The 24,509-nt window shown below is 52.0% G+C and overlaps 1 protein-coding gene across 1 annotated transcript; it reads right to left on the bottom strand.

Annotated features, from left to right (window-relative positions):
* On the bottom strand, positions 1-23,531 carry APBB1 (amyloid beta precursor protein binding family B member 1). Its single transcript, XM_062196593.1, has 14 exons — positions 23,435-23,531; positions 15,842-16,579; positions 9,775-9,950; positions 9,619-9,675; positions 9,463-9,533; positions 9,288-9,351; positions 8,701-8,850; positions 8,204-8,331; positions 7,692-7,806; positions 7,459-7,543; positions 7,104-7,187; positions 1,003-1,118; positions 660-836; positions 1-577 (listed from the first exon to the last, which is right to left on the bottom strand). The coding sequence occupies exons 2-14, from the start codon at positions 16,563-16,565 to the stop codon at positions 410-412; spliced, it is 2,115 nt and encodes a 704-aa protein (XP_062052577.1). The 5' UTR covers positions 16,566-16,579; positions 23,435-23,531; the 3' UTR covers positions 1-409.
* Positions 23,532-24,509: the final 978 nt, after the last annotated feature.

The following is a 24,509-nucleotide window of genomic DNA, read 5'->3' as shown; positions in this document are numbered from 1 at the left end:
AGCGCAGACAGACTTTATTAGTGATATCAGTACAGTAGAGGTGCCCACAGGGCAGGGGAGAGGGGACCCATGCCTCGACCAGTCCCCTCCTCCTTCTGCCCCTGCTGGGCCCTACAAGGATAGAGCCATGGCCTGGACCAGTTCCTCCTGCTCCAACTGAAACATGGGATAGAGAGCCCAGGGCTGGCCTTGCTTCCTGCTCCTCTTGTCATCAATCCAGTGTGATCACTTCCTTGAAGAGATCAGATCTCTCCCTCCCCAGCCCTTAGGTGGGGAACTTCAGCTACTGAGAGGGGCAGCTGTGGGGGGGACCTGAGGCCTAGGAACAGCCTCTAGGACCCCTCCCTGTTCCATGCCCCTGAGTTCCCTGGGGCCCAACACAAACAGGTGGAGGGAGGAGGGGGCTTCTTCATGGGGTATGGGCCCCCAGACGCTTGGGCTTCAGGGAGCCCCAGAGCGACTGCACGCCCCTGCGGACAGTCCACCCTACGCGCCGGGCAACGGACTCAGCAGGGGGCGCTGGGAGGCAGGAAGTGGAGGCCTGGGAGCGGGCGTCCAGACACTTCTGGTAGCGGAGCTGCAAAGAGGCAGGTGGGTCCGTCACTCTGTGGCCTGCCCCCATGGGATCACGGCGCCATGTCCCCACCCCTCCTGCTTACCATGCACGCAGCCTGCACAGCCTCTGAGAGGCTGGCAGCGTTGGGCTCACACCAGAACATGTGGCAACAGAAGGAGGCTGGGCCGGCAGCCATAATGAATGCAAACGTATGGACATCTCTGCCCACAGCCAGGAAGGAGAGGAAGCGCACCCGACACTCTCCAAGCACTGCCTCTGTCTGCAGAGAGGACGCCTAGTCAAAAAGGAACACCTCTCCTACCCCCCCAACCCCGAATCTCAGTGTGCCACTGAGGCACGCTCGTCTTACTAGCAGCTTTCCTCTCACCCCTGGGCTGTCCTCCAAGGCAGGCAAAACCATGCCTTCTCCTACCCCAGGTCTTTACCTGCTGGTGCAAGATGGTGAGGGTAGCAGGGGCCACACTGACATGACTTGGGGTCCACTGTTCACGGCTACTGGAGGACAGAACTGACTCCAGGGCCCCGTTGATCACATCTACGCCTGGAAGACAGAGACACAGAGCATTGTGTGTAGGGAGAGGATATCCCAGCTCTACCTCAGACCTTCCAGCCCTACTCTGTCCCCACTTCACCACCCCACAGCCCTGAGGAGATCGACGCCTGGGCATCTCCTCCTGGGTGCTCCGTGACCACTGTCTTGACATTTGCCTACTTTTTTTTTTTTTAAATATTGAATCCTAGGTTTGGTTTTCTTTACTAAATCTGCCTTTTTCCCCAGCCTCTTAAACTGACTAACACCCCCAACCCCTCAATTGGAACCTTCTGGTATCTTGCTTTCCAGAGCTCACCCACATTCAGTCACATGCTACTTCATGCCACAACAATGACTCCCAAATGTGCCAGGCCAATCCTTTCCCAAATCCTGATTTTTTTTAAATCCATTTGAGAAGTATTTACTCTGTGTTACACTGTGCTAAGTAATTGTAGTGGATCATCTTATGCTGGCACAACAATTTCACTGAAGATTATTTTAGTGCCTTTTTACAAATAAGGAAACTGAAGCTGACAGAGATAATAGATATTAATCACATAGAAGAACAGGGATCTTTCCCTACCTCTTCTCTGTATTCATAGTTTTTAGAATGAGAAGTGTTTTCAGAATCTTAGTTCTACTCAAGAATGTCTGGAAACCCAAAGTTCCTGACTTATAGATCAGTCAAGTGTGCCTGGTAATACAATGGCCTCCTCTCCCTTAAACTGCTCTTAAACATTTCCACTCATGCTCCCTACTTTTGCCTGCCCTCAGCAAGGGCCAACATAGGAGCACACAGCTTGGCAGAGGCTCAAGTTCCTGCTCTACTCCCGAGCTAAAGTGTGAGCTACTGTGTCTGCTCACAATGTCAATGCCAAAAGCACACGTCTCTGTGATCCACTTGAGAACTCCCGTGCCTTTCAATGCCCCTGAGCTCCCACTGAAAGTAGACTGTGCCAACTGTCTGCAGGCAGAGGACAAACGTCTTCCTTGGAAGTTTTCCTCCATTATGGCCTTGCTCATCTGACCTTTGGCTGGATCAAGGCCAAACTCCACTCCCAAGCAGGTAAGCCCTCCAAAAACTGGCCTCATCAGAGCTGTCAAGCCTCATATTACTGCTCCCTGAGCTCCAAATCATTTACGTAGCATTTATTATCATCTGGACCTGGCAAATGGCCTGCGAGGCAGACGGGGAATACAAAGCAACAGAAGAGGATGCCCTCAAGGGACACAGACTAGAGCTGAGAGAAAAGCCTCTGTCTGGAGTACGCGTCCTCTCCTTGACTGTCTGGGACACTCTGGATTCTCAGCCTGCAGGGCTCTACCCTTGATCTGCCTGGGCCTCCTTCCCTGCTGCACAGCAGGGAGAAAACAAACCTGAGACAACTCAGCTCAACATCCTGTAACTGCTGGAGATCCTTTTCACTGGCCTGTGACCATCTCAAAAACAGAGATTAATTCATCTCCATGTTCCCAATCCTAACACAGGGCTTATCTGCTGAAGAAATTCCACATGTGGGGCCAGCACTGTGGCATAGCGGGTTAAGCCGCTGCCTGCAGCACCAGCATCCCATATGTGCACCAGTTCCAGTTCTAGCTGTTCTGCTTCCAATCCAGCTCCTTTATGGTCCAAGTCCTTGGGCCCCTACACCCATATGAGAGACCTGGAAGAAGCTCCCGGCTCCTGGCTTCGGTCTGGCCCAGCTCCAGCCTTTGCAGCCATTTGGGGAGTGAACCAGTGGATGGAAAATCTCTCTCTGCTTCTTCCTCTCTCTGTAACTCTGCCTTTCAAATAAATGAATAAATCTTTAAAAAAAAAAAATTCTGGATGCATGAGTAAATCACCCTCAAGGCAGCATAGGCAAATGCATCCAACTGGTTAAAAACCAAGTAAGACAGCAGTCTACTTGATGGATGACAATGCAGACAGAAGTGATGGGTCAAGTTAGACTGCCCAGAGTCAGGAAGACTGGTATGATGTTTATGATATTTAGGCCATGGTAATGGGAAATCTCAGAGTTCATGAATGTAGGAAACACATCAAAGTCAAACTGCTGAGCATGCAGATGGCACTGTATGGGTCGAACCTGGTCTTCGAATCTCTGGAGGACCAGCATCAAGAGGCAAAAACAATGAAGCAATGGGATCTAGAAAAGGACTGTCAGATTTGGTGGTAACTAGGACTGAAATCTACACTCTGACCACCGGCTCCATTTTCCAAGACCTCTTATTCTGCTGTGCTTTTTTTTCATGTCAGCTTTGCCTTCTAACATACTCTATAATTTATTTACTTTATTGTCTGCCCCTCCTTGCTAGACTGTAAGCTACCCGAAGGCAGGGATCTCTGCCTGTTTCATTCACTAATGTATATCAAGGTATGGCATAATACCTGGCACCAGTTAGGCACTCAGTAATCATTTACTGAATGAATGACTGATTAATGAATGAACAGTACAGCTTTGGGAAGGGCCAAGGTTAAACAAGGAGATTAAAAGGTGAGCAGGGGGGCTGGCATTGTGGGGTTAATCTACTACCCATAATGCCAGCATCCTATACGGGTGCCAGTTTAAGTCCAGGCTGCTTTGCTTCTGATCCAACCCCCTGCTAATGTACCTGGGAAAGCAGGGAAAGATGGCCGAAGTGCTTGGGCCCTGTACCCACATGGGAGACCTGGATGAAATTCCAGGCTCCTGGCTTCCTCTTGACCCAGGATGGTGTAGCCATCTGGGAAGTGAATTAGTGGATGGAAGATTTCTCTCCCCTGCCCCCATAAATGTGCCTTTCAGATAAATAAGCCAAAAGGAGAAGTGGGGAGTTCAGGATAGAGCAGGAAGTGGGCTGAGAAACCACTGATGCACAAGCCCTGGGCTTAAATAGGGCAGACCTATGGTGCTGAGAGGCAGTCAACGGCCACAGGCACTCATTTAGCAGAGTGAAAACCTGTGTGGAGTGGCTATTGGGAAGCAGCAGGTGCAGGAGTAGGGATAACAGCTAGAAGAGTCAACAAGGGTTTAGAAGCTGAGGGTGAGAAGTAGGCGGGAACAAAAGCAAAGGTGTGGGGTCAGCCAAGCCCCCCTTTTGTGCCCTGAGCATGCTTTCCTCACCTCCAGCTCCAAGTTTTGGCGGTGCCATTTACTACAACTGGAATACCCACTCTTCTCTCCAAATCCAAGCCTTCCTGTGAAATCCCAGTTCAACCCCCACCTCTTTCAGGAAGGGTTCCCTCTCTGAAAGTAAGATGTTGGTCATTACAATCATCATGGTTTAAGGGCAAGAGAAGAGAACTGAAGATGACCATGGCTTGAGTCCTAGGTGTACCATTTCCCAGCTCTGTAATCTGAGGAAAGTCTCATTCATTCATTCATTCAGTCAGTCAGCAAACATGTGTTTGTAAGTCCAAAAGTGTCTTTTAATAGGACACCCAATCATCTATTGAAGTGGCATCTTCCTCTCCTCTCTCCTGCCCTCTCACCTGGCACTTCGATTCTCCTCCAATCAACTGTTAACTGAGGGAGGGCCTCAAGGCGAGGCCTGGCTCCTCTCCCTTGTTGCTTCAGGATGTTCCCTTTCCAGGGTCAATCTATTCCACACCCATAGCTGTGGTTGCTTCATTATTCAGTGATGTCCAAACTTCTGTCTGCAACCCAGGCCATCCTCTCCACGGACACGTGAGAATCCAGTGTCAACTGGACTTTGTCACTGAGTTTCCACAAAGGCACCTAAAACTCCGCATGTCCAAACTGAACCCACAGTTTCCACACAATCGGCCTCTTCCAGCCTCTGCTACCTTTCAGCCAGCTCCCAAAGCCATAAAACTAAGAGTCACTCAGTGCCTCTGTTCCACATCCTGCCTGTTAACCTTAGTTGTCTAAGCATCAGCTAAACCCTTACACTCTTTTTCAGCTCTACCAGTGACCAAGCTATTCTCATTACTGGCCATAATCACCAGAAGATCTTCCTAACTGAGCTCCTCACATCCACTTTCACATCTTTCTCCATGGAACAGTCAAGTGAACTTTATAAAATGCAAATCTGATTATGTCAAGGGCACTCCAGAAACATTTTTCAATAGTTCCTTGCTGCCCACAGGCTGAAGACCAGTACATTAAGGTTGCCCAGAGGGTCCCTCAAGTGTGACTGCTGCCCATTGTTAGCCTCACCTGGCACCACTGGCCTTCTCTGAATGCCTTCCAAATACCAAAGTACCTCCCACAATAGACCCCTGCCACACTGTTCACTGCCGGGAATGATCTTTGCCTCTTCTGTCCCTACCTCTGTCTCACTCTACGACATTAGCTTCTGTTCCTTTTATAAGTCTCAGTTCAAATATCACTATCACAGGGGAGTCTTTTCTGGTAGTCTCCACTCCCCACCCCTGCAACATCCACAAGCTATATGAAGTCACTCTGTTACATCTTGTTACTTTTTTTCTATGAGTGACTCAGTTTATAACCACATTTTATATGATTATTTGACCAATTCCTGCTTGCTTTTCGACGGAATTGCTATGAAAAAATGACCGTGGCCATTGTTTTCCCAGTGCCTCATACAGGGACTGGTACATGGTAGGCTTCAAAGGTATTTTATGACAGTTACTACTACAAAATGCTGGAAATACGAGTGAGCCAGATAGTCTCTACACGGGTCCTCATCTATACACAGATCCAGGGCACTTCAAAGAGTTCATGGAAAGGGGTGGGTGTTGTGGGTTAAGCCACTGACTGGGATGCCCACTTCCCATATCAGAGTGACTGGTTCAAGTCCTGGCTACTCTGTGCTTCCAACCCAGCTTCCTGTCAATGCACCTGGGAGGCAGCAGATGATGGCTCAAGTGCTTGGGTTCCTGCCACCTATATGGGAGACCCAGATGGAATTCCTGGTTCTTGGCTTTGGCCTTGCCTAGCCCTGGTCGTTATGGGCATTTAAGGAGTGAACCAGAAGGTGGAAGCCCTTTCTCTCTACAGACATATCCCCACCTCTCCATCACTCTTCCAGTCAAATAATCTTTTTAAAAAATGTTTCAAACAATTTTTAAAATTCATGGATAATGGGGGTCTTCAAAAAGTTCATGAAAAATTAATGTTATTTTTTAAATGAAGGGATTTGGATATAGATAAAAGGTATGGATATCTCTTAATTCCATTTTCCATGAATTTTCTCTTTTTTAAAAGATTTGTTTATTTATTTGAAAGGCAGAGTTACAGAGAGTGAGAGAGGGACAGACAGAGATCTTCCATCTGCTGATTCATTCCCCAGATGGCCACAACAGCTGGAGCTGGGCCTATCCAAGTCTTCCACATGATGCAGGGGCCCAAGTACTTGGACCATCTTCCACTGCTTTCCCAGGCCATAAGCAGGGAGCTGGATCAGTAACGGAGCTGCTGGGACTTGAACCAGCGCCCATATGTGACACCAACACTGCAAGCTTACCAACACTGGCCTCACCCACTGCACCACAGCACCCGCCCCCATTTTCCATCAGTTTTCAAAAATGCCCTCACATGTCATAACCCACCCCGCCTGGTTGTCATGATGTAACAGAAGGACAAACTTCACAACAGGAAAGCTTGTGCTAGTTATGCACTCTTTCTTCTCTAGATGCTCACAGCTCACAGTTGGTGCTGGACTACGAACACTGAACCCAGCTCCTGGCAGCTGCCTTCACCTTCTAACACCTGCATCCTGACCCCATGGAAGCTCTCCCATAGGAGGCAGGGGGCGTGTCTCCCTCTGTGCCAGGCTCCCCACCAGTCATGAGACTGATGCTCAGGGAAGGCCCACTGACTGCTGCCGCAGCAGGACACAGCATGAAGCTGAGAGAGGTACAGGGAGAGGGGACACACTGACGGGCAAGGATACCCAGACTTGAGAATGGAGGGGACACACTGATGGGCAAGAATACTCCAGACTTGAGAACGGTCCTGTAGAAGCCCCATGGACACACAGAGGGCTGGCAGAAAGCTCTGGGGTCAAGGTAAAGGAGGACACACATACCGACAGGCTTAGCAACAGGCACATTCCCCAGGTAATAGACTTGGAACTTCTGTACCAGCTCATTCTTAGGTGCTGGGAATTCCACTGCAGGAAAGAAGAGGAGCTTCAGTTGTGGTCACAGATCTGACTCACTCCCCATCCCAGCCCCACAACCAGGACAGGGGCTGGCTATCCCCCTGTCAAGCACCTCCTCCCGCTGTGTCTCCTTGGCTCTCCCCACTTATTTGATCCAAAGTGTTCAGTCTCCATGTGTTCATTTTTCAATCATGTCTATTCAGGAGCATGTGTGTCTCTTCTCAGGTGGCTCCAACTCTGCCAACATAGCTGAGTTGGGCCTGGTGGGGTTGACACTGACCTTGGAAAGGGACATCCACGAGTTTAGAGTGGTCCAAGGAAAGTCCATTTACCAAGCAGCGGGCACTGCGCCGTTCAGCCATGATCTGAGGAAGGAAGGCGTGGAGGGGAGGAGCGAGGGAGGGTCTATTAGAGCTGGGATGCCCCTAGAGCCCCCACCCCCACTCAGGGACCACACCCACGCCCTTGTAGAGCAAAAGTGGCAGCTCGTCCAGGGAGCACAAGGAGCCGTGCCTTAGAGCAGATCTCATGCAGGCTGGTGGCGATGTTCTTGGCGGGTGCCTCACAGCGAAACACGTGGCACTTGAGCATCTGGGTCAGCTTATCTCGGGCTACGTAGGCAAAGTCCCTGTTGGGGGAGGGGCACCTCAGTGTCTCCCAGTGCCATCCAGGGCCAATGCTGGTCCCCACTCCATCCTCCCTGCCCATTACAGCTCCTCCAAGGCATCTACCCTCAGATGGGGTGCTGTGGGTGCTGCCTTCCAGAGGGAGGGTAGACAGGCAGGCATGCTGAGGTGGGGGTAATGGGCCAGCACAGCAGGCAGGGAGGGGCAGGGCAGGATAGGGCAACACGGGTGCTGTGAGGTGTCTGGTCCAAGTGTGGGAAGGGGCACAGACAAAGGAGACAGGCATAGTACCTCTCTCTGGGTCCGGCAGCACAAAAGAGGCAAAGAACAGCATTAGGGAGGAGGAATCTTGACTGTTGGATGGACCCCCCACCCTGGAACCCCAGGCCCTGCTCCCACCTTCCACTGTCCCGCCCGACGCCCCACACGCGAATGCTGACGATGGGCTGGGCATGCAGCAGCGCCTGGCTCTGTGGCTCCACCAGCTTCAGTGTCTCATCTTCCAGCTGCAGCAGCAGATTCTTGCCCTGCAGGCCCAGGAAGAGGCACTCAGTGGTAGCCCAGCAGGGAAGGTGGCTGATCTCTGCCACCTGCAGCTCAGGGGACGCTGGCCACTGCTCTGGGGCTCTTGTGTTGGTGTCAGACTGCCAGCTCTGCAGGTCGAGCTCTGGTAGAGGTCACATGTCACTGCTCACATGATTCCTTTCATCATCCCCTTTGATGCTGGGCAGTCACCTTTCAGTGGGGTCACATATCCATTAGCAGGGCTGCTTCCACTTGGGTGGGCTGAGGCTGTCTCCTCTAACCCTTCTTTAGCAGGTCAGACCTCCCAGCTCTCACCACTCCTCACTCACAAGGCACCACTAGCACCACCATGCCTGGACTCAGGCCCTCACCTCCCCCCAGCCCCCAGACATGGGGTCATGCAGATTGTTTTTGTGGTAGGAGAGTTGACGGATGCAATTGTTGACTGCCACACTGCTGCGTCCAGGCGCCAGCTCCTCTTCAGTCATCTCCACCCAGCCTAGGGAGCGCACGGCGAAACACTGCAGACACAGAAGAGAGGTTGAGGGAGGCGGGTCTGAGCTGAAACTGCAAGAGCGTCCAGCATGGGATGCAGGAGTTCCTGACTCCTGTACACAGCAGGGAGCCGGGGAGAGTTACTGAAAAGTTCCCCAAACAGGATGCAGTTAGGGAGAGGGAGATCTCACGGGAGACCCCTGCTGGTCCAAGGAAGCATCTGCGCCAAGCCTAGAAAGGCCCCCTGGCAGGCCACTGGGCTGGCCGAGTTAAAAACTCTAAGTAGGTGCCTCCAGCTCAGAAACAGAGCTCTGTGCTGAGACTGAATCCACATCTCAGGACCTAGGGGGCTGCCCTGAGACCAGAACACCCCCTAGAACACAGCATGAGGGGCTGTCCTGCACATGGTGGTGGTGGTGGGGGGTGTCTCTGCCTGCAGAATGGGTGTTGATCTTGAACGAACCTTGATCCCTGGGTTGGCATTCTGTGAGGGCAGTTTCTCTTCCTCTTGGGGCAGTGGATCTGGGCTGGAAGCAGATGGTAACACTTGGCACCAGGCCCCCATACAAGGAACTAGTTCCAAGGCCCCTTCCAAAGAGATCCATCCCACTGCCAGCCCACTGTATCTGGCAACTCACCTGAGGCTCTGTGTCCCCTCTTCAGGTTCCTTCAGTCCCAACTCCATGGGGGCCTCCTCACTGGGCTCATCCTTGGGAAAGGGATTGAGTAATCAGGACAAAAAATGAAGCCCCTTCTTCAACTATCACCACAGCAAAACAGGTCCCTTCACCTACCTTCCAAAATTCTCCATCCTCAAAGCCTTCTCCATGGGAAAAGCCTGTCCAGGTGAGCTAAGGGGAGGGATGGGAGTAGTAACAGGTTGACTCATCCTGTTCTGGCAGCACATATCCTCTCCTCCCCGGCCAGAGAACAACCGGCCTGAGCCTCACCTGCGACTCCTCTTGGGGGCTGCTCCCCTGTGAAGGGGAGGCCCGGCCAGGGGGCTCCCACTGGGTGGTCCCTGTTGGGATATGCCAGTAGTAGGTCCCTGAGGTGTCCTGGACCCTCATCCATCCAGCCGGCAGGTCGGAATCCGTCTCGAAGGCGTTGGGGTTCCAGAAGGAATCTGCCAAGTGGGAGGCTTGGTGAGGGTCAGCCCACCCAACAAGTGCACAGTGGTCACCTATGCCCAGCCCCCCTCCATGAGAGCCCATAGTTGAAAAGAAGAGAAAGGGCTCCAGCACACCATGGTCCCTGCTTCCTCCCAGGGCCAACAGATAGGAATCACCAACTGGAGGGCCACCAGGAGGAGGCGACAGGTCTCCTCTCGAGCCCTGCTACTGCCTAATGTGGGCCACACAGAGGAAGGAGGAAGGCAAGGAGGAAAGAGGGGAGGGAGTAAAGGAGAGAGATAGGTGACCCAAATTAACCTCCACTCATATATCATAGAAACCCATGTCTCAGGGTACACAAAGGTACACACTCACTAGCTCCTGCACACATGCATGCGCACACAGACACACAACACACACAAGCCCCACAACACACCTGTGCGGCCACAAACACAGGAATGTCAGCACAGATGTCAGGAATCACATACAAGTGCACATGTGTGTGTTGAGGCAAACACATACACCAATTTCAGCCACGCACCACTACAGACACCATGGTCAGAGGTGTGTGCACACACAGCCATAAACACCAGGCCCTCAAACACAGCTCTGTGTGGATAACACACCACAACAACCCCAACACACATGTGGGTTTCACACAAATAGGCAGGCACACACTCAGACACACAGCAAGTGTCAATGTCTGCCACATGTGTGCACATGGCAGATACTCATACCCTGACCCTTGCCACACACAGATGCAGACAAACCTGTCACGTGCATACACACAACACACATCTGTGACACCCGGCCCTCCTCTGCCGGCAGAGCCACACCACTCCATCCCTGGATCCCAGCTCATGCATCCTCCACTTCTGCTTTCCCTGCCAGCTGCACCCCTACACGCACCCAGTCCTGTGCTGCCCCTCACCTGGGCTGCTGTCCTGCAGGATGATGGCCAGGAAAAAGTCCTGGGAGAACATGGCGCTCATTCCCGGCCCCTCCTGTCTCCACCCTCCCTCCTCACAGCCCCTCCAGCCTGGCCAGCTGGGCTCACAGCCTGGTGCTGGGCTGCAGAGAAAAGCTCATCCCACCCCCTTCTCACCAGGGCAGAGCGTCTGCCAGGCAAGATCCTCCCACGCGGAGCTCACTGGGGAGGGGCCAGGACCACCACATGAGGGAACCTCCTCGGGGTGGGGAAGTGAGGAGGAAGGAGGGGGGGCTCATGAGACCCCAGCCCTTTCTAAACACACCTCATCTTCCTCACCCTGCTCCCCTCCCCCAATCCTGAATCTCCATCCCACCCTCCAGCAGTCACCTCAGCACCACAGTCAAGCCCAGATTTGGGGAAACCGGGAGACAGAGCCCCGCGGGAATACCCCAGCCACCTGGGTCCTGTGGAGCCTCTACCGCTCAGCATAAACAGGGTGTGGCTTCAAAGTCCCCAGGGACCCCACCCCTGCCCCAGGACCTGCCCAGCAGTTTAAATACAGGGTGGGCCGTCAGGGCCTAGGCCCCAGCAAATTCGAGGCTGAGCTTGGGGCTTCCCAGCACCACCCCCCTCACCTGCCAGGGCCCAGCTAGGCTGCAGCGTCTCCTCGGCAACCGCAGCACCAGGACCGGCTGGGAGCGCCCAGACTGCTGACGTGCTTCCCGTTACCAGGGAAACCAGGAATCCTGACTGGTCCAAGAGGCAGCACTGAGAGGCAGGCAGTCCCAAGATCCAGGCTGCTGGGCAACCAGGCACAGAGGTGCTAGGGGTGGGTGTGGTTACCCAAAGGTGGATGCACCTGATGAGAGCTACTCAAGCAAGGTGTGCCTCACCCTCCTCAGCTTCCAAATGAGGTGGGCCCAGACACCCAGTGAGGAGGGGGCTCTTTGAGTCCATCCACCTTCCAGCAGCTATCACTGCCTCCCCGCCCCCCACGGCTCTCCTCCCTGGTACTAGAGAATAATGTCTCCAATGGGAATCTGACACTTGGCTAAGGCTCAGGGAACCTATTCTTTTCCCCAGAGACCCTCCACTGCAGGGCTCTCCTGTTAAAACCTTCCAGGAACACTAGCACCCAGGGCCTCCTGCCCTCCACAGCCACAGCCTGCTTTATGAAGGGTCAGAGACTTTTGGAATCTGGGGGCCAGCCCCCTATCTCCTGACTGAATCACACACACCAATCCATCTGCCATCCCTGTCAGCCTGCACCTTCCTGCTTCAAAGAGCTTCATCCTTCCGATCTGTCCTGGAGGGGCAGCGTCTCCCCCCTTGACCATCTGGGAGGCCCTTCTGGAGCTTGGCATGTCTCCCTGAAGCACGGCCCACCGGGGCCTTGGCTTCCACACACATGCATTTACTCCAGAATGCACACCTTTGCTCCTGCACTGATTCATGCAGGCACTCACACAAATCCGAGTGCCCGTGGATCATTCCACCATCTACAAATGGCTTAATGGCCAGACCAGGTATACTTATTTTCTCAGGAATCATTGGTTCAGTTAACACTCTGCCCTGCTTTCTACTCCACAACACTACCATGATCCAGGCTACTTTTTTTTAATCTGTATCATTGTACCAGCCTCTTTCTCTGTCTAGTCTCCTCCAGTCTGGGCTGCACACTACAACCTGTGATTCTTCTGAGATGCTAACCTAATCAAGTTACTGTCTAGCTAATATACTTGATTGGTTTCTCATAGCCCTCATGATAGACGTCCTTATTCCCCTACAGGTTCTGTGTATTAGGATTCCCTATCTGCCCCTCCCCCTTCTCTCTGACCACTCCCCTCTTCTCTTTTGCCGCGCATCCTCTCCCAGCCCAGCCTACCTCCTCTTGAACCTCAGACATCAGTGTAAAGGTCACATCTCAAAATGAATCTACACCTATCTTCCCCTACCACGCACACAGGAAGAGTCAGATGCCCCTCCTGTACCTCCCCTACCCTGGAGCTCATCACACTGATTATAACTACCCATTGTTTTCTCTATCTCCCCGCCAGACTGTGAAAGTCAAAAAGGCAAAAAAAAAAAAAAAAAAAAATTCTTTTCCCCAAGTAGTATACATTCCTAGCACTTGGGACAAGGCTTAGCCAAGTATGAATCCAGCAAAGGCAGTGAAGTTCACTTATCATTCACTCATTTAATTCACACATTCATGAATTTACGCATTCAGTCAATACTTTATGGCAATCCTAGCATGAGAAGGAGAAAATATTTTTGCACATGCTTTGTGGCCATCATGATCATAGCAATTCTACACATTCATGACCAAGTGAGCAGCGACTCAACCCCTTCCTGGAGCTGGCACCATGGCTCTACCCTCAATCCCATAGTCTCCACCAGCACCTGGTCCTTAAGAATCCTCTATCCGCTCCCAAGATTAAGCTGAGGTCGCTGCCTGTGCCCAGCATACCCTTCGCAGTTCCATAGTCATGCTCCTAAAGGCTCACAAGTGTAGCCACAGCCACCACAGTGACACCTCAAGAGCTACTGGGCAACAAGGTGTCTTTGGCTTCTGATTCACACCCACTATGGTTGCAAAGTAGCAGCCTGCAGACTGATGCAAGTCTCAGATGGATGTTGTGTAGCTTGCACAGTGCTTTTCAAAACCTGTAATTCTGAGCCGGCATGGTGGTGTAATGGGTTAAGCTGTTGCTTGCAATCCTGGAATGCTATATGGGGCAGGTTTGAGTTCAGCTGTTCCACTTCCCATTCAGCTCCCTGCTAATGCGACTGGAAGGGCAGCGGAAGATGGCCCAAGCCCTTGGGCCCCTATACCCATGTGGGAGACCCGTGGGAAGCTTGTGGTTCCTGGCTTCAGTCTGGCTCAACCCTGGCTGTTGCAGCTATTTGGGGAGTGAGCCAGCAGATGGAAGATTTCTCTCTCTCTGTTCTCTGTCTCTCCCCCTCTCTGTGTAACTTTGCCTTTCAAATGAATAAAATGAATCTTTTAAAAATCCCATAATTCATTGCTAATAATTAGAAACAGGGATATTTGACTCAATATCAATTTCTCAGTTTCCACTGAAATGGTTCCATGGAGACATGTTCCCCAAACCCCACTCTAAAAATGACCTACTGAAGTGGAGTAAAGGCTATTCCCTTTAAAGAGAGTGCAGGCAATGACCATCAAAGGCCATAAAATCAAAAAATAGAGGCAAGTAGGCTTTGCCTGTGGTTGAAGTTCTCTGTACCAACTATTAAGTGTTGTTGCAGAAACAAAACCCAAAACCCTCAAATCTGAACCCGATCACAGCTCTAGAAATAACCAATTCACAAGAAATCCAGGGCAGGAGGAACATGTGAAATAACACTGCAGGAAGAGAATCTGAAAAATCCAAACCATGGAAACCTTAGGACAAACAGTATGGCTTCTTCTGTTAACACAAAAACAAAACAACTGGAAACAAAAACTGAAGATAGATGTAGGGAGAACTTACAACTCAAAAGGAACTTTAAGAGCCATATACATCATGGACTGATTTGGATACTGATTCACACAATTCAAACATTTTAAAAGGTGGACATTTAGTAGACACTGGAAGAATGTAATAAACATTGGCTGTATATTTGATGATGTTAAAGAATTACTGTCAAATTTTTGTAGGTATGACAATGGTACTGAGGTGTTTTTAAAATTATTTCATGTTTTAGAAGTGCATATGTAAATCTGCAAATGAACATTTTTGTTTCAAAATAACCAAGGCTGAGGCTCAGGAGTGGACATAGAAATTGGGAGAAAATGGAATTAAAAGATAATTTTCTTTTGGGGCAAAATATTTTGGAAACCATGCATAGTTACTTCAAAATATGCAATTTCCATGAACTTTTTTGAAGTGACCTTGTATCAAAAATTGTTGAAATTGGATCATGGAGTAAAATCAGACTCATTGTTCTGTTCCCTCTACTTCTGCAGATGTTTAAAAATGTACATAATAAATTTTGCAAAAGGGGATGGTATGTAGCGTGGGCAACTGCAAGCTCCTTGCAAAGATACCAGATTGGAAACAGGTTGGTATGGTGTCTGCTGTCTGGTGCGATGAGAGTCTTTCCTAATCTTCATTTCCACTCCTATCCACAGAACTCTAGGTTTGTGGTTACAGCCCATTACCTCTGTCGTTTGCTCCCCAACTTTGTCTGTAGTTCCATGTGACATTAGCAAATAAGGAGACTCCATTTATTTAAATGAGATACATTTTATCATCAACCCTTGAAACCTTAATATTTACCCTACCTCCCCACAAATGAGCATATGTTCATTTTTCTTTTGTTTCATAAGTTGTAGCCAATATCTTATTTCTGACAAAACTGCATCCTTGCAATGGTCAGTGTGGGGCTCTGCACAGGGCATGGGGTCATAGGCACACAGCATCCCGGGACCCCTGTGGGGAGGTCCTGGATGTCCACTCCAGACCTGGCCTGTCCAAACAGAGCAGAATGTCCCCAGTGTACTTTGGTGGCAGTGGAATAGGAGACCAAGAGCTTGGGCCTGGATCCAGATCTGCTTTCTGACCTCACTTCTATTGTATCTCATACTGTCTGTGATTTTGAGAAAGTAACTAGATCTCTTTGGATCCATTTTTTAATCATCTATAACACTGGCATAATAATAGAAAGGATCTCACAGCATTATGATGAGGGTTAATTACAATAATGGGGAGCAGAGCCAGCAATTTGGTAAGTGCCCAATAAATGGACTGGCCCACACCTCCCCAACATGATGGCATATGCATAATGGATAGATCCATCCATCAGGGCATGCAAGATGGACACTGGTACTGAACTGGCCAATCGCCCTCTGAAAGAAGAAACCTGGGAATGGCTTGCTATGGACCAAGGACATCATAACCCACACCCACGGCGGCTGTGGCCACTGCCCTCATGCCCTCCCACATCCCGTCAAACTGCACAAGGTACCTGTGTCCTCTGGGGAGCCATAGGAGGGGCTGCCCTGGGATAAGGTGGCCCAGCTTGAGTCCTCGTCACTGGCTGCACTGTTGCGCATGCCGAACAGAAGGCTGGCACTCTTGCTGTGTTCCCGGGGGCCATCTGTGAGGGCCTGGGGCCCAGAGGGGGCCTCCACATTCTCCAGGGGCTCAGGCAGCCCTGGAGGAGAAGACAAGTCCTCCTCCTCCTCTTCCTCCTCATCCTCTTCCTCGTCATCTTCTTCAGCCTCCCCTGCTGCCTTCTCCTCTCCCTCATCTGGCCCCTGTTCTTGGGTGCTGATGATCAGGCCTGGTCCTCGAAGCCCTCGGTTGGCCGCATTGTGGGCTGAGAGCTCCAGCTCAGAGTACAGGTGCATTAGGCCTTTGGGCCCCAAGGGTGCTGTTTCAGGCTCCTGGCTTGCCTCTTCTGCCAGGGTCATGGTCACATTGCGGTTCTGGTCACGGTGAGCTGTGGCAGCCCGTCGGAGCTGGTTCTGGCCCTCTTTTAGCCACTTGGCATTGGCGGGGCCTGGCTCAGGCCCACCACCCTCCCCCATGGCACTGCGCAGGTCCTTGGGTCCCACAGCTGTGGCCTGCAGCTTGGCGTTGAGCAGCTGGTTGTGGGCAGCATGCAAGGGCAGGGGTAGGCTCAGCGCAGGGCCTCCGTGGCTGTTGGCATTAATGGCCGACTGGCTCAATGACGATGGAACAGACATGGCCTTGGCCGATCCTGTGGAGTGGGGAGGGGAGACCATGTTGAGCCTGAGGGCAGCACAAGAGTATCTCTGCTTTTGGCCTGGGCTGTGTCCTGACCAACATCTCCCAACACTGAGGCCAACACACCCAACTCTGTGTCTCATAAGCTATTTTTCCATGAGAATTACTGGGCTCAAACTTCTGTTCCTACATCATCAACTCCATTACAACCCAAGACATGTCTCCCAAGTTCCCTAGCCCTGAGCTTCCTGGGATAGCACAGCTGGCACCTGCTCTGCCTTCATTCCCACCAGCACAATGGCTCTCTGTGTGTTTCCAACCCCCATCTCCTCCAACCGGGGCATACTGTACCAGGGACATAGCCAGCACGGGACTGGCTCATGCATTTTGGACACAGGATACTGACTGCCCCTTTCCTCCTGCCACACTGCTATCCAGAGCCCCATGGCTGTGAGCTCCCCAGGCTGTATTCCTGTCATCATAAATCATTGAGCTCAACCAGCTCCCAAACTCACCCCACGCCAGGGGTTGTGTGGCCTGGAGAGGAGAAGGCAGACCACAGAGGAAGGACCTTTGGCTCCAATCCATGGCTCCCTCAGTGGGCTGAAGCCACATTTTGGTGATGATTTCTATGAAGCCTCTTACCATGGGCATCAGTCTCCCTGCTCACCCTTATAATGCCCCATGCCCGGGTCATGGAAAAGCCTTTGATCTGCAATCCCCAGCCTGTCAGCTTTGCCCAAATGTCACCTCTTTGGGGAGGCCTTCCTTTAATATCCACTTTAAAACTGCAGGCTTCCGCACCCACTCCTCAGTAATCCCCAAACTCCTCCCTAGCACCATCCGACAAGCTAACTTTTATGATTTACTCTGTTAATGGTTTTCTCTCTCATGACCATATGAGTGAGCACTTTTTCTCTCTTGTTTTCAACACAGTATGCTTAGTGCCTAGCACAGTCCTGGCCCAGAGAAGGAACTCAGTAAGTATGTGCTGAATGAATCTATGAATCTGCCTCCTGTCTTCTCCAGGACCCGTTTTTGCAATTCTCCTGCCGATGTCAGAAACACTTGGTTGTGTGTCTGTGACTTAGCATTGTTCTCGGTGTCCCAAGCAAACTCTACCTGGCCTGCAGGTGCAGTGTTCTGTTCTATGACAGCCTGCCCTAATCTCCTCCTTGGACTCCCTCCTAAGAAGCCTTTGTGGATTACCTTCTCTACCATGGCTTCAGTACAACCCATGCTTCTAGTCCCTCTGCCGCAGGGATCCCACCCCACGGCCCCATCCCATCCTCCCCACTCTCCCTGACCCTCCACTGCTCTGTTGCTCTCCTTCCCAAACCCCCAGCATAAAGTATGTGCTCCCTGCACCCTCACTGGCTCCCACCTCCCAGTTCTTTCTCCCTGACCAACCACTAGCCCTCCTTGCTCATGCTGAGCCCTCACTGTGCTCTCTCCATCTGACATTGCCTGTCATTTTGTTCTCCCGGTATCCTCACTCAGAGTTCTCTCTTCCTACCTGGCCCTTCTTCCCAACACAAACTCTCCCTTACTGACCACCTCAGAATAGTGCAGTTCTTTCTTTCTGACTCCCACTGCAGTGTTCTTGCACCTCAATTTCTCACCTTAGAGGTCCCTACTTTCCTCTTCCCTCGCAGGGGAGGTCTTTCTTCCCAACTGCCCGTTGCCCCAGCTCTCTCTGGCTCCCCAGGGTAGTGCTCAGCAGTGAGCACAGGGGTTGGAGCTGCCTGAGCAAGGCTCTCCCATTTCTTAGCTGTGGTACATGGTCCTGAGGCAGGAGCCACAGCTCACCTTTCTATCTCAGACCCTAGTACAATGCTACATGCATATCTGTAAAATAAGTGAGGAAGGGCTTCTGCTCATGTGTCTGCCTCACGTGTAATTGTTGGTCTATTCAGTGCAGCTCCACCTGGGCTATGGGAAAGCTCATGGTCAGTGGAATAAGTAAAGAGAAAAATAGACAGCTCTGCCTCCACCCAGAACCACAGTAATCTTCCAAAAATGGAAACCAGATTGTGTCACTCCCCAGTTCAAAAATTTAAAGGGCTCACCACTTTAGGATAACATCTTTAGGATAACATCTAAGCTCACTTACAGGACACTCAAGAGCCTCCTTGAGCCAGTCCCAGAGCTTGTCCCCCTTCCTGCTTCCTTCATGTATTATACTCCAAACACATGAACACACTGTTACAGCCTGGGTCTCTGTTTACACTGCTCCCTTGGCCTGAAATCCTCTGCCTCTGTGTGAACCTCTGCTTATGTCTCACAACTCGGCTCCTAAGCAGGCCTTCCCTACCCTCAAGTGACTATTCCCTCCTTAGTGTCTCACAACACCCACTACTGCATTCCCTCAGAATACCTGAGGCCGTGCCTTACTCAGTTTCCCATTCCCATCACCAGGGGCCTGTGCTTTGTGTCTGCCAGAGTGGGCCACCTTTTGGAGGGAAGGGAGGGATGGAGCAGACAGACCCAGAGGTGGGAGGGTGAGGAACCAGGTTGCTCAGAAGTGGCTTGTGGGGCTCTTGGGGCTGGAAGTGAGGGGCTCCTGAGAGGGAAGAAAGATGGAACTGGATTCCTGGACAGAGAAGGGCTGAGGTCTAGGAGAAGGAAGAAAGAAGTAGCTTAACGTGTCTCAAAGACTGCTGCAGGAAATGAAAGCCCCCGCAGCTTTGCCAAGCTCCGAGGACCCTGGAAATGACAAGCCCTTCTCTGAAGCAGTGGTGTGCACAGCCAGCTTTCTCTTGTCAGGCTGGGATCAACCAACCTTCACACTAGGAGGTGTGTTCCAAGAACAGCATATGCTCTATGTGCCTGGGACTGTGAAAGGCCTGGTCGACCTTCACTGTGTCCTCCTTCACAAGCTCTTTGTGGCGAAGGGCGGCCCTGCCAGGCTGCTGGCCAGGGCAGAAAGTTCTGGGTGGAAGAATGGGGAAGTTCTGTTCGAAGTGCTAACACCTGAGTATCGAGCCTGAGGCAGTCTGGTCGCCATGTCCTTGGGTTTTAAGATCAAAAGGATGACCAGTTGCCCAATTTCACCTGAAGAAGCACAATCCAATCTCTCCTTTCTCAATACCTGCAGCATCTCAAAGGATAGAAAGAGCCCAGTGGGTTCTGCCTCAAGATAGGGAGCTGGGCAGGAACTAAAAGCAGTGGCTTCTGGGGCTCGTGCTGTGGCACAGTGGGCTAAGCTTCCGCTTGTGGCGCCAGCACCCCATATGGCCTCCGGTTCGTGTCCCGGCTGCTCCTCTCATCCTATGGCCCAGGAAAGCAGTGAAAGATGGCCCAAGTCCTGGAAGAAGCTCCTGGCTCCTGGCTACGGATCAGCTCAGCTCCAGCCATTGTGGCCATTTGGGGAGTGAAACAGTGGATGGAGGACCTTTCTGTCTATCTCTCCCTCTCTCTGACTCTACCTTTCAAATAAATAAACAAAATCTTTAAGATTAAATAAATAAATAATAAAAAGAATGGCTTCTAAGCCTGAAGAAGCTGGTATCAGACCACAAGGGTAGGGAGTAAGCCTTGCTCTAAGTCTTCAAAACTGACAGCTTACTACATGTCAGGCACCATGCTAGGCATGGAGTGGAGTGATGAACGCTAAAGAAATGGCTCCTCCCCCAGAGGAGCTCGCAGTCTAGGTGAACCTGGGCATTTAACAATTCACTACAATGCAGTGTAATGCCAATATCTAGAGCTGTGCTGGCACCCACAAGCACTTCCTATTTGTTGAATAAATGATTGAGGCTTATAGAGGAAGAGGAGGCGCCTGGGGCTCACTGTAGCCCAGACATGAGTGAAGGCCTGCCTGAGACTAGAACACTACTGTCCCTGGAGCCTTCCCCTCAGTTCCCCCTTCCTCTGAGAAGAGTCTCCCCTTCCAATTCACAGAGGGAGGGAAGTCTTCAGCTGGGGAATACCCTCAGACAGACCCAGCAACCTAGGCGCCTCGCCTTGTCTCTCCTTCTTCCTAACCCAGTTGTTCCCCCTGTAAGTTGGATCCTTCCTATCATGTCTTTCCAGGAATTTTACACCACCATTTACTCATGTGCTCTTCAACATAATCACCCTCGCCTTCTCAACGGGATCCACTATCTCCAGCTTGTAAACAAAGTGCTTCTTGACCCAACAAGTATCCAGAGCCATTTACCACCCTATCTCTATTCTCCTGCGCATAGGCAAACTGCTTGAGATTTGTCTCTACTCACGTTAGCATCTCTTCGCCTCCCTCTCGCTGCTCAGTACCTTCCCAGTCCAGCTTCCATCCCCAACATGACTTGGTAACAGCTTCCACCCAGCTCAACACAATGCCTACGCCAGGCAATCCAACAGACACTCGCAGACCTTATCTTGGTTGCACTCTCGGCAGCGTTCGATCCCACAGCCTTTCATCCAGCTGTCATCCTGTGCACTCTACATTTCTTCCCTGCAATTCTGCTGACTGTTGACTCCTTCGACTCCTTGGCTGGCTCATCTTCCTCTATCAGCCATTACATACTGGAGTTCCTCACAACTTGCTCTTATGCCCTTTTCTCTTTCACATCCTTTATTCTATATAGGTATGCATTCATACCCACAGCTTCAGTTGCCACCTACACATTGGTTTTTCTAAATTTACCTCTCCATTTCAGATCCCTCATCTGAGCTAGATACAGACATTCAGCTGTCTACTCAACATCACCTGGATGTCTCAACGACCCTTGAACTAATTCGTGCACTCATGTGTCTCACTGCCAGTCTCAAAGGGTCCTCTTTCAGGGTGTTGGCTCATGAGATGGTATGACCACACATCCTGTCATGCAAACCAGAAGGAAGGGGACCATCCTTGAGATGTCCTACTAGCTCACTCTCTATTCAACTCATCCCCAGGTATCTGTCATTTTCTTTCTGACAAAAACTTCTGGTCTTCATCTGCACTCCTGTTACTATCAACAATATACACCAAGGACAAACCCTGAAGAACAAAACTCTTACCCTGCTCTAAGAGGTCCTGCTCAGTCTGGCCCCTGTCTTCTGCTCTCCAGGCCCCAGCTTTGTCACTCTGCTCTCCAGCCTCGGTGGCCTTCTTTTAATGCCTACTACGAGGTGTTTACACATGATTTCCCTTCTTTGTAGGACTTTTCCACTTTCCCCCCTTACTCTCTTAGCCAATTTTAGCTGCTACCTCTGCTTCCCATATTAGTTCAAATGTCATGTTCTCAAGGATGCCCTCCTTGACCTCTTGTCCCTGTCTCCCAGGCCAGGTTAGCTTCTGCTCTTGTGTGCTCTTAAGGCACCACACATCTCTCCTTCATGGCATTTACAACATTTGTAATGCTATGCTTATTTAATTTCCTTCCTAGATTGTCAGATGTACAGGCAAAAGGATCTGTTCTATTTTGCCCTGATTATATCTTCAGTGCCCAGTGTGGTGCTTGGTATGTATCAGATGCTCAAATCTTATTTGTTGAATGAAAAGCTGAGCAGACGCATTTTTTATTAGGCTTACTCTGGGTGCTATGGTGAGAATGGTTAGGGGAGGTAGGGAGAGGGTATGCTGTTACAGCTGTCAAGGGGGAAAAGGGTGGCAGCAGTGCGAATGAAGTGAAACTAATGGATTTAAGAAATATTTAAGTAGCAGATGTGGTAGAACTTAGGGAAATCAGATGTGGAGGGATGAGGGAGAGAGGTTACTGTTGCCCAGCTTGGGTAACTGATAGGAAAGTAGCAATATCTACTCTTTGAAGGAAGAACAGATTTGGAAGTAGGATGCAGAAAGATCCAGGGAAGATCACTGGAGAACTGCGGGTTTGGAATTCCTATTGTACGTCAAGAGGACGGCTGGAGATATATATATATATATATGGATTTCAGGAGAGAAGTCTGGGCCAGATATATGAATTGGAGAATCATCCGCATATTAATAAAATGTGGAGCCTTGGGAGTGAATAAAATACTCGGGGAGAAAACACAGCTCAGGACAGAACGTGGAGCCTCACCAACATCTAAAGAGAGGAGGAGAAGGGGGCAAATGCGATGGAGGAGTGGATAATGCCATGGGAGAGAAACCGGGAAAATGCTTCAAGGAGAGTGAATTCCCACACAGCACCAAATACTACTAAAAGGTAAGGGGAGGACCAGAAAAGCACCCACTGGAGTTTGCCACACGTAGGTGTCGGGTGACCTTGACGTGGACAGCTACAGTGGGTGGCAGGCACCCAAGACAGCCTGGAGTGGTTTTAAGAATGAATGGGAAGCGAGGAAGTGTGGACTAGGTTTGGGCTTTGAAGGGCGGAGAAAGCTGGGTCTACAGCTGGGGGAGCCTAGAACACAAGAGACGCACTGGCAGATTCAAAACAGGTTCAGAACAGCCTCTGAATAGGCACTGGGAAACCGCTCCCAGGGAGTGCTCCTGAGTGCTAGGCCTCCTGCCCGAGCTGCACGCTCAGCCGGCCCCAAGGCACACCCCTCGGTAGCGAGGGCAACGGAATGCCGCTTGACAGATCCCCGGCCCAGGACCCCCGCTGGAATCCCTGCGGCCGCCTCCCCACCCCACCCCACGTCCCCTTCCCAGCCTAGACCTCCCCTCCTCCCATCGGCCCCTCGCTGCGAGTCCCCTATACTCGCCCGCTGGTTAGCCCCCAGGAGAGGAAGGGAAAGGCCGGGGAGGGGGTGGTGTGAAGACCGAGGTGGATCCGGCGAGGGGGCCCGGGAGGGCGTCCTGAAGGCGCGCGGCGGGAGGGCAGCCCCGGGGGAGAGGGGGATGGGGCCTGGCCGGGGGACCTGGGCCGCCGCGGGGAAGGGGCTGCAGCGTCGCCTGCCTCTGGGGCTCGGGATCCTGCCGCAGGGGCTGGGCCCGGGCAGGGGGAGCTCCTACCTGCGCGGCGAGGCCCCAGACCCAGGTGGTGGAGGTGGCTCAGGCTGCGGGACTCGGGCTCTGCCGCGGCTTCTCCATCACAACATCCCCCGCCCAGGAGCGCGCGGGCCGCGGGGCCGCGCCCCGAGCGGCGGGGGCGCGCGGGGGGGAGGGGCGCCATCTTGGGCCCGGCGCGGGCACGAGCGCGCGAGTCCCAGCGGAGCTGCACTTGCAGCAGCTTGCCTTGGGGGGCTCCACCCTTGCACACCCCACGCCAGCCCACTCCCTGCACCCGGCTCCCCGGGACCCCTGCCGACCCCAACACCACAGTCCACTACGATGCCACAGACTCACCCTGCGAGCTGCAGGGCCTTGGCCCCACGCAGCCGCGGGGCGAGGCGCCGACGAGGTTGGAGCCCGAGAGGCAGCGGCCGTGGGGGGGCCGCGGCCGCGGGAGGGGCGCGGAGGAGGCGGCCGGCCGGGCTCCTGCGGCAGCACTGCCTGACGTCCTGGTGGGGCGGCGAGGAGGACGCGGCGCTGGTGATAAGAATAGCTCGTGGTTATTGACCACTTATCCGGTGCCAAGCTCTGTGTTAAACCGTTCGCGGGCATCTATCTTCACATCACCCCTGTGGGATCGCCACAATGGTTAGCCTCGTTTTTCAAAGGCAGATGCTGGGATTCGGAAAGGTGCAGAGACTTGTCCGCAGTGACAATCAATGCTGAAACCGGACTGAACACAAGTGTTTCTTTAACACCCTACCGCTGCTGCTGGGCGTTGAGCTGGGACGCTAAGGCCTCGCAGACGTCAAGAACAAATAGCTCCCGGTAGCCATTCATAAGAAGGACGGCAGAGGGGGGATGTGGTGAATGGAAAATACCAAGGAAGGCATGGTGGGGAGCAGAGCTTGCTGCAAGCCCTCCCTGGGCAGTGGGTCAGATGCCAGGGTCAGCTCAGGAACCTAGGGGGCATCCCGGAGAACAAGGGGCTGTTAGCATCCAGAAATCCTCCTGCGGCTCACCCCCTTCAGGAGGAGGGTTTAATTTGTTGAAGTAGTAAACATGTTAAACAATTGACTGGAGATGCCTTCGAAGC

This window comes from Lepus europaeus, chromosome 7 (genome assembly GCF_033115175.1).
Source record: "Lepus europaeus isolate LE1 chromosome 7, mLepTim1.pri, whole genome shotgun sequence".
NCBI lineage: Eukaryota > Metazoa > Chordata > Mammalia > Lagomorpha > Leporidae > Lepus > Lepus europaeus.
This window is presented reverse-complemented; position numbering and strand designations above follow the sequence as displayed.

Coding starts and splice junctions, on each gene's coding strand:
- APBB1 (XM_062196593.1), bottom strand. CDS start 16,565: ATGTCTGTTCCATCGTCATTGAGCCAGTCGGCCATTAATGCCAACAGC. Junction 9,352..9,462: donor GAGGGGACACAGAGCCTCAG/GTGAGTTGCCAG, acceptor ATCTGCTTCCAG/CCCAGATCCACTGCCCCAAG. Junction 8,851..9,287: donor ATGCCAACCCAGGGATCAAG/GTTCGTTCAAGA, acceptor CTGTGTCTGCAG/TGTTTCGCCGTGCGCTCCCT.